This window comes from Egretta garzetta, unplaced genomic scaffold, assembly GCF_000687185.1.
Source record: "Egretta garzetta isolate BGI_Z169 unplaced genomic scaffold, ASM68718v1 scaffold511, whole genome shotgun sequence".
NCBI classification, from domain to species: Eukaryota; Metazoa; Chordata; class Aves; order Pelecaniformes; family Ardeidae; genus Egretta; species Egretta garzetta.
In genome coordinates this window covers 1,586,774-1,596,841 of record NW_009258554.1, presented here as the reverse complement: position 1 = coordinate 1,596,841, position 10,068 = coordinate 1,586,774, and the positions used below count along the sequence as shown (strand labels likewise).

Genomic DNA, 10,068 nt, shown 5'->3' with positions numbered 1-10,068 from the left:
AGAGGCAGGGAGCAGCTGCTCCATCACTCATCAGTCACACTCTGTGGGACTCCCAAACTAATTTGGGGATGAGGGGGAGCTGAGCCGCCTTACTGAGCCTCCATCGAGAAGCAAGGGCATCCTTTCTAGGAGTTCAGCAAATTCTGCCTTGCCTGAAACTGCTGCCTCGGGTCCTTCTGGCAATTATCTTCTGCAGTTGGAGGTAGCAAAGCCAGTTTCTGCCTCTGTAAGACACGGGGGAATGTCGCCGATGGAAATGCGAGGCTTTGTTGCTAGGGGAGAGGTGGTTGCGGCTCAGCCAACAACAAGTATGAGAAATGGTTTCTACCTCAGCTTTGGATCCGAGCACAAAAGACTCGCTCCGGAGCCCTCCACCCACACAGCGGCTGCAGGCAGCCCTGCCGGGGGGGATGGACAGAGAAGAGAGTCCTTCTGGTGTGGAGGACGACCAGCTTAGACCAGCTTATCCCTTGCAGCAGCGGCACTGAAGATTTATAGAAAAATGCAGCAACATGGGTTTTAATCAGTAAATGTATGGTAAGAAGGCACCAAGAGGGCATCCATAATCCTGATGGGTAATTTGCATTACTGTAAAACCCTTACTGAGAGCTATGGTCCCTGCTCTCCTGACACTGCCGGAGCACACAGGAAGAGGCAGGCAGCTCCTTGCAGAGCTTGCTGTCTAAACAATGTGGATTACGTGAGAGAGAGAAAAGCTGGATGATTTTCTCTGATTTTTCTCTCCGCCACAGCGACCCAGTGACACAACACATCCATTTAAAAGCCAGGAGCTGCAGCCCAATCTCCCCTCTCATGCCTTCCCCAGGTGATGATGATGGGCAATCAAACACCTCCCTGCAGTCCAGCGTCCCCCTATAGCTGCGCCTTGTGCTTTTCTTCTGAACTCTCTAAAAATGGCACTCACAAGGCAGCCTCCTCCTTAAATCCTCCCAGATGGTGGGACCCACCTTTTGGTGTCAGGGTTAGGTTCATTTCGCACAGATCGAAAAGCACACAAGGCTTGATTTCAGCATGATGCCTTGCCCTGTATTCACCCTGGATTCACACTAAATTAATCAACTAAACTCACCATTTCAGGGTCCGGCAGCAACTCTGCTGCCAGCCAGGAGCTGCCTGCCTGTGCTCTGTCACCATTCCCTGTCCCTCTGTGCAAACCCCAGGCTGCAAAAGCGTGGAAAAGCCTCTCCCATTTTTGCTCATGGAGAATGCCTCTGACTAGTACCTGCCACGGGGATGAACAGTCCTGAGGACATTCAGGATGAGCAGTAGAAGACCCTATTGCTGAGGTGAGTTTCAAAAGCTTAGACATTCCTGATGAAACATGCAGAATATCCCCATTTATGCTGAAAGGAGAGAAGAGGCAAAGGCTTTCCAGCTCAGACCAGCTCCAGGGCTGGTAACTGTATTCTGGCCAGTGAAGTCCCTGATGGACTGAAGGAATGTGAGGAACAGAGCAGGAGCCCTTCCTTCAGCCTTAATTCACTGTATTAGTGGCTGGGAAAACAGCTCCAAACTCTGAAACAGGTGGCCAGACTACTGTAGTCTGGGCCAGGGACAGACCTTCTTAGGGACATACTTGTGGCAAGACCACACATTGGTCCCTCAACCATGAACCATCAAAGTCCCAGTGTGTTACCCCTGGATCGGCAGCACTGAGTGACTGGGGCCATCACCGCAGCACAGCTGTGGGCGATGGACTGTGCTGTGATGACCACAGAGGTAACCTGGTAAAGCTGGGGCACAACTGCTTGCAAGAATTTAGCATATTTGTCAGCAGTGGCAAAGGGTCCTGACATAGAAGAGACATCATCCAGGTCCTCATTTTTCCCCTGTCCCTGGCAAAGAATGACGTTCTCCATTAGCTCCAGCTTCCTGATGTAGTGTCATCAAGGCGGATGGAGTTAAAGCCATGTAAAAACCAGTGGTGTGGACGGGGTGCAGGGAGGGGGTGAATCAGACCATTGGCTTGGAAAATATGGAAGGAGATTTGAGGCCTCCCAGCCTCAGCCAGTGTTGAATCAGAGCTATTGCACCAGACTTGGGCTTGGAGGACTGGGCCTCAAGGGGAAAGGCAACTGAAGAGACGGCACGACCCACACCCAGGATAAACCCGCACCTTCTGCCAGTGCCGCCAAGCACGGCTTGCTGGCCTGACCTGCACGCATGGGCAAGAGCTGTTCCTCAGCTCTGGACACAGTACCAGAGAGGTAACACTTAAGCAGTAATCCTGGGCCAAACTGTGCCGCGGTGGCACTCACAGGAGCAGCAGCCTGTGCGTCTGGAGCGAAGTGGTGGGAAGCGCACTGGGTTTAGTCCCTTCAGGGGCACTTCTGCAGTGCAGCGTGGCCTAAGTCACAAACAGAAGTTGTGTTTCTGCTTGCAGTCTTTCATGAACATCTGCAACTTGACTTGCTCTGGGTTAACCTCATCACATGCACCAAGCTGTATTTCTAAACTGTGCTAAATTGGCACAAGTCCCCTGCACAGACCATCTTAAATCAATTCCATGGCACAGGCTAAATGAAAAGAAGCCACTTTAAAATCTCCTAACTTCTGCACAGAGACAAGACCAAGGACAGAGATTATGCTTGAGCCTGCTGCCACTTAATTTGCTTGGAAGCAATGCAGCTGCAGCAGTATTGAGAAGTTCAGAGGAGCCCAGTAGCGTGTACATCATCAGCAAAATGCTTGGGCTGAGCCTCTGCATGCACATGCTGGATATCAAAACGTTATCAGCGCTCTGAGAGTCTGGTGGTCAGGGATTAGCAGGCAGTCAGAGGAGCTGATAACAAATTGCAAACTTTATAGCAAAGAGTGAGTTAATTCCAGGCTGTCGTTGCTACCATCTGCACTTCCAGAAAGACTGTCAGACGTTTGGCAACCAATCCTTCTGGGTAGCAAAGGCAGCCGCTGTGCCTTGTTATGAACTATACAGCCCAGCTTGTGAGCTCTTTCCCACCAGCAGACATCAACCAAGTCAGTGGATTTACTCTGGGACATGAGAGAAAATCTGCCACTTAGTTATAAATACAAAACACAGAATTTAATTGATTTGTCTTGGAAAATATCCTCTGTGTACATTACCATGCAGTCAAAAAGAAACTTTTCTGAGCTACAGAATTATAGAAATAGTCCTTTCTAGGCTGCATGCCTTGGTTGGAAGTATTTTTGGCTTAATTAAAGAATTTCAAACCTGTGGTGATGTCCATAAAAGCAGAAGCCCTTACAAACACAGAGAGGAATGAGATGCTGAGAGCAGTGAAAAATCTGTGGAAGCAAACATGTCTTCTCACCACCTCTGAAAAGCAGATTTGCATGATGAGTGCAGTCTGAATACATCATGCCCATATTCCAATGGCAAATCTCATCTTCCCAGAAAGCAAGGGAACTTGGGAAGCAGAAATAGGCTGAGTGCTGCAGAGCCGGAGGTGCACAGTCAGGCATTAGATCCCTGACCTTTAATTCCTCTGCATATATATCCTTGAATAAATTTGTGCTCAGTTTCTCTCTCACAAAATGTCTCCTGCTCTCCATACTTTTTGCATACACCAGCCTTGGCATGCAGTCAAGAAAACGTTAACATCTCTGGCAAAAATCTACAGCCCCTTCTTAACAACATGTGCAATCCATTTCTTCCAGCCCCAATAGCATTCTTCCACCCCGCTACTCCCCCCCAGACATGGACACTAATTTTTTTCATCTGCACTCACCCTCTCCTTCTTTTCCTCTTCTTCCTACAGCAAGACACATTCCAACTGTCTCTATATCTCTATCTCTGTCTCACACATACGTCTTGCTGGGCAGAGAGCAAATCGGTGAATACAAGCCAGATATGGAAACAGGGAGACACAAACTCAGCCACAGTCTGGACTCTGTCTGGAAGGATTTCTAACTAGCCTGTAGGAGCAGATTTATGAGCCAGAGCATGTACTTATCAGTTGAACTGCTTGAAAGTAATTGTGCATTATCCTGGAGCTGGGCTGGGATTCATCAGAGGGAGCTAAGCCATGGGGTGTGGAAAAGAAGACTTAAGTTGCCTCTTAATAGCTGAAGTCTACGAGACCTGTACAGTTGTTCCTGTGAGAAGGCACGGGTTGGTCTTTGGTTCTGGTGTAACGGCTGAAAAGAACGGGGCAGCTGGGAACCACGGTGCCTTAAGGACGTGCCATGGTACCCAGGCTACAGGCCCACCATAGTAACGAGTGATGGTTTTGTCTGTGCTCGCGGTCCCTGAGGAGGCTGGTGTGTTCCTTCTTTTAGTGACTTCTCAGTGACAGACCTTCAATCACCAGCTCAGCCAGCTAAACGAGCAACAGCATTGCTTGCTCCTTTACAGTGCAGGGAAACAGAGCCAGGGACCGCCTTGTCCCTGTCACACCTTTCTGCAAGTTCCCCAGTGTCCAAAAGGTGGAAAAAAAGCCTTTCCTAGCCTGGGATTTCTAGCTAAATCCTCCTCTTTTCGCTGCTAAGTGTAAGTTCTACTTACAGTGATGGAAGACAGCCTTGGCTGGAAAAGTCGCACGACACACACAGACACACAATGAAGATGGAGCCGCGTGACAGTTTCACATGATGGCAGCACAGCGAAGAGATGAATTTGCACATGGCAGTCACGGAGGTGATGTGGGAGTGGGATGAAGAAAGCACAAAAGGAAATGGCAATGAGCAGGGCAGCAGTGACAACCCCCCTCCCTTTTTCTCACATCTCCTCAAGCAAAGACTAAATCAAACTGCGGCCATTTAGCATCCACAGCAGCTCCCTGTAGGAATACCAGGTCTGTCTGGCCCCCAGAAAGAGCAGCCCCTCCTGCAGTGCCATGAGTACTGCACTTGCCCATCTGACTTCCCCACCAATTTCTGCATGGGGCCACTCCTGTTACCCTGATGTCTCTTAAGCAGCAGCCCGGCCACAGAGGGGGTACCTGCAACTTCTACCGCCCTCTCCAGTCATCCTTTTTGGAGGAGGTGAGAGGGACCTAAACAGTACCCAGACATTGGGCTGGCTTTCTGACTAGAAGGAAATTTTACTTTCTAAAAATGACCGTTTCCCCATTACGCCAGGCAAGCTCAGTGCAGAGGACGCAGCCCCACAGTTAGCAGGGAAGGCACCACTGGCCCTGCCAAAAGCACCAGTAGTGCTGAGTAATTAGTGAGGATGTAATAACAGCACCTATCTGGCTGCACAGACCACTCCTCACCTTTCCCTTCGGGTCAGCTCAGGGCCATTAATTAACATCCCCCCGCCTGTGGGGCAGAGATGGGACTGCAGAGGCTCCCAGGATGATTTAGCAGGTAGCACTGCAGCTGCAGGGCAGGTCACTGGATTTCAACCCAGCATACCCCTCTGCTGCACTGAGCTGCTGTGCAATACCATGTGCCGTCATCTTTTCTCTTCCAGAGAGGGTCCAACAGGCAAATTAAGACCCTCCATGTGTTACTGAACCCTACAGGTTTCTGGTTAGCTTCCTGGGAGCCCTGCTGGGCTGCGAAGAGCCTGCTGATCCAGCCCTGCTCTGTCCTGTCCCGTAGGCTACCCTCAGGGAAGACTGGAAGGGAGTCTTTCCAACCCAAGGGAGTCTTTCCAACCCAAGGGCTTTGCAGCTGATGGTCTCTCTCATCTGTCTGCACATAGGGTGGGGGTCTTTGGAAAGAAGAGCCTCCCCCCACCCCGGTATTACCCTGAGGAAAGCAAGCAGTGTCCTCTGAGCTGCACACACCTCACCCTGACCGCCCCGGTGCTGTGGCAGCCTGAAATGGGGGTGGGAGTGGGGGGGAGATGGGGTGGTGGTGGGACCTGGAAGTGGGATGCCGGGGTCCCTGGAGGGAAAGGTGGCAGGGCAGATGGTGGGCTCCTTGCACGAGGCCAGGCATCCCTGTACAGCTTCTTCTGCCACCAGCGGCTGTAACACTCACGTGCTATGGGGTGGCTGGACTTTTGTGTACTCACCATCTGCCAAGTTGTCTGAGTGCCAGAAGCTACTCATGTTAAACTCCAAAAGGAAGCTGTCAAAAGAGCAAGAACAGAGGATGCTTTTTCAGCAGCCTGGAAGGATGCAGGTGTCAGGGCGATGGCCCCGTCGCACGGCGAGTATCAGTTCTACAATGTTTACTATGAATTTGCTGGCAGTGGAAGTCTGAGATTTTTTTTTTTTTAATTTTTTTTTCTTTCCTCTCCACATGATGTGAGTGTAGCTCTGTATCACGGGAACTGTACTGTGGAATAACTGAATGGGCTTTTACCTGACGTGCATGCTGTGTGGGGGTCTCACCAGCGAAGGAAGGACTGAATACGGCAGCCCCTGAGGCTGGGAGGGGATTCAGTCACCATGAGACCCACTTGAGGAGCAGGCATGGATGGCCATCAGGGAGCCCGCACACTGGCTACGCAGAGGTAGCTGCACATCACATTGAATTATTTTGAATTATGCTCAAGCCCTAGGAGGTGGATCTTTTCCACACCTTGCCTTTTGCACACCCAGCAAGCTGAGCAGCGGCACTTTCATCCTAATTTGAACTGGAAGTCTGATTCCCCCCAGCAGTTTGAGGTGAGCCTCAATCTGGAGCTTGATTCATGGCCTCCCCTCTCTCCTCCCTTGCCTGTCACTCAGACCTGAGCTCCCTGGCTTCCTTCTTTCAGCCTTCGCCCCCCGCAAAGCAAAGGTGTGCATTCGCTCATCACAGGCAAAGGAGACAGGCAAGAGGACTTCGCATCAAGGATCTGCACGGGGCCCCGGGAGACCCGAGTCCTATTTCTGACTCTGCCACTTTGTACTGAGTGACTTCAGGTAAATCCCAGACCCGCTCCGGGCCTCTGCCTCTCAAAATGGGAATAGTAATAGCTTTCTGTCTCCCAGGAGCAAGGCGCTGAGCTGAATGTCAGGAGAAGGCTGAGAGCAATGCCCTGCGCAGGGCCTCTGCTTGCCGCTTTCTCAGCTCTCGCCCCTGTTGGTCTGAGCCTCCCAAACACCCCCATATTTTGGTACTCACATGAGGAAATCACTTATCAGCCATTTCACTGCAGCTAGAAAGGCATAAATTGGCTGGAGAACAAAAGAAGAAATGAGAAATACCATAAGGACCTGGTCAGAGAGTTTATAATTGTCATGCAGGACCCCACGTTTCACACCAATTCCCTCCACTGATCAGAGCTCTTAAAGACAGGCTGGAAATTCAAGGTCTGAGCATCACTGGAAAATGTTCAGAATACATCAAAAGCCAGCAGAGCTGCCTTGCTACTAATAATATCTTCTCAACCCCTCCCCGTCAGGGTCAGGGAGTTTATCACAAATGTATGAAGGACTTTGAAGATGTAATTGCATGATGATTTCTCTCCAGTATGGACGACCTTGAGAGCTCAGAGCAGAAGAGAAACACAGCTAAATGGGACACCACCAGTTTAGGATGCTTTTATATTCTGATAGCAAGTGGTGTTTCTGGGACAAGCGACAGCATTGCCCAGGATTTAGTATTATCTGCCATTGATTGATTATGCTTAACTGTGCTTTCATCCAGCTTTTCCTCAAGATGGCATGACTTCTATCATCTTCCTGCTTTTCAGCTACAAATTGGAAATCCAGCATTGTCCCAGGGACAATTCAGCTGCAGAGGATCCTGCTCTTCTTTTCTTCATGGTAACCATGTCTAATTTTCATCTCTCCCTCTCATAATCATGCCCGTATCCTCAAACCCAAAACAGATGCAGCAGTCACAGGACACAAGATAATGTTCTATTACTGCTAACTGACTTATCTTCAACCAAAATAAGTCAGCAAATAGTAAAATGTGTAGATGGTTGGGAATCTGACTGATTTTTCCTTTGAACGATGCATGTGAAAAGGGACTTTTCTGGATATCTTCCTTTTCGAGGGTTTTGCTAAGAGGGGAAAGGGAGAGATGAAGGCTGAATACTCACCCTTTTATTCGCTTCTCAATTCACCTGGTTTTTGGCAGCTCATATTTTGTGACATTTCTTTCAGTAATCAAAATCCTCAAGGATATGATCAAGCCAGTATTTTCACCACACTCACAATACTTTACCTATCCAGCTTAAGTAGAGCTATTGCCAAAACTGATATATTGTTAAAAATGCAACACATCATTATTAAACAGTGATATTTTGTTGAAAATTCTTTTACTGGAAAAAAATGACCACGTTTTAAAGTATCAAAAATCCAGCCATAACAGCAATAAACACATCCCTGTTTAGGGCTGCTTCACCTAGTTTGAAGTGGCCTGAGTGTTGAGTAATTTCTTAGTTCTGCCTGTTTGAGGCCAGGTTAGGAAGGTAGAGTGGGATTAGATTATTGGTTTGTATCAGACGGAAGAGAGGTTGCATTTGGGTACTGGCAAAACTATTCACTCTGATGGTTTGTTCCCTGGGCTATTGGCACTTCTCGACAGCTTTAACCCCTCTCTCTGTTGCTCCAAGCCTGCTCACTCTTCCCTGAGAGGCTGACAGCTTTCTCCCAGATGCTCCATTCCCCGACAATGCAACTCTCCTTTTTGAGCTGCTGAGTAAAACCATGCCCTGTAAAAGCACTTCTCTTTATTTCAGCTGCAAGCTGGTTCTTCAGCTTTCAGGAGAAGCCTGACATAGTCTAGTTCCTCCCCCTGGTCCTTCTGATTTTCAGTGACATCCTATATGCCAATAGAGAGCCAAATTGGAAACTACCGTCAGTGGCCATCACTGCCTCAGAAATCTGAGTGAGATGAGTTTGGACATTCCCATCACTTGAAAGCAAATAGCTACTAAGCTCTTTTGGGGGCCGCGCTACATCAAGGTGTTGGAGGCATCCTAGGAGAAAGCCTCCATAGGCAAGCCCAGGGAGGGCTGCGTGCCGACAGATACATACGCTGAGCAGAGGCCGGGCACCGCTGTGATGGTGGTAGGGTACTTTGCACATTGCTTGATAATCATACATGGTCACCCTGCAATCAACACAAAACAAGCAAGCAGTCAGAAGCAAGCAATGCAACTGCCTACAGGACGCACATGTCAGCGTGCACTACCTTCTTCTACAAAAGTTTCTGTATGGAAGAACATACAGAGAAGTGGCCTGCTTACACATGTCTTCACTATTTGGTCAGTGCTGGATTTTGCAAAGCAAGAAATACAGGCCTTGGATTAATGTAACTGGGTCAGTACAGGAGGAAATATGTCCCTAATTTCAGATGGTGAGTCAAGCAGGCTGTGAAGCAGGAAAATTATAATTGTATCTACCTCAGGTCCCCCTAGTTCCTGTTTTCAAGCCACTGAAACTCTGAACTCTCCTTTGACATGGGCTGGGGGATTGGAGCGAGACGAACAGAGGTATTTTTAGGAGAGAGAGAAATGTGCTCAGCCAGCTGCAATGCCACATCTGGGGGGCTCTCAGACAACTGCTCACAGAAAGACTTTCCAGGTGGCAGGAAGAACTGAATTATTTCACTCAAAATGCCAAGAAGTGTTTGCCATAGCATCTTGACCTGGAAAAGACAGAGGAGCAGCGGCTTTCTGGCAAAAAGGAGATCAGGAGTCGCTGTGTCTCTCAGTCCTTTGCAGCAGGTGGATGAGCAGGAGATGAGGAAAAATGGGGTGTGTGGTGACGATGGCTGAGTGAGTCAGGGGAGGGGGCAGGTAGCTAAAGGAGCTCTTGTAGCCGAGTGAGAGAGCCCCATGCACTGGTATGTGCATTTTCTCCTGCTCAGTGGTGCTGCTTATGGGGACTAATATGCTCTGACCCACACACTAGCTGAAGAAAGAGAAGTACAGGGCGGAGATCCCCCACTTACCGCCTGAACATGCCCATGTTTAGCAGCTGGGTCATTACTGAGCCATCTACTGCACCAAAAAATTTTCCAGTCTGCAAGCACAAGAAAGGAAAAAAAACAGAATAAACTGTCAACAGCAAAATTTCCAAATGCTCAATGGCTCCAGCTGATCCAGTCTGTCTGGAGGCCTACTACATGCAACGACTGTTTTCTAAGGAGGTAACGCCAAGCTTTGTCCTTTGGCTGGCTAGAAAGCTTGAGGGAGGACTTCCCCCATCACCAGCTGGGCATCCTGCA

At 49.1% G+C, this 10,068-nt stretch overlaps 1 protein-coding gene across 1 annotated transcript in view; it reads right to left on the bottom strand.

Moving 5' to 3' along the window:
- The window catches only part of CACNA2D4 (calcium voltage-gated channel auxiliary subunit alpha2delta 4), a 133,353-nt gene that overhangs the window by 5,467 nt on the left and 117,818 nt on the right, over positions 1–10,068 (bottom strand). Inside the window, exons 32-36 of the mRNA XM_035903372.1 lie at positions 9,793–9,863; positions 8,874–8,949; positions 7,009–7,061; positions 5,969–6,024; positions 4,508–4,528 (exon numbers count right to left, since the gene is read on the bottom strand). Coding sequence (XP_035759265.1) covers positions 4,508–4,528; positions 5,969–6,024; positions 7,009–7,061; positions 8,874–8,949; positions 9,793–9,863 — 277 coding nt within the window. The remainder of the gene's footprint in view (positions 1–4,507; positions 4,529–5,968; positions 6,025–7,008; positions 7,062–8,873; positions 8,950–9,792; positions 9,864–10,068) is intronic.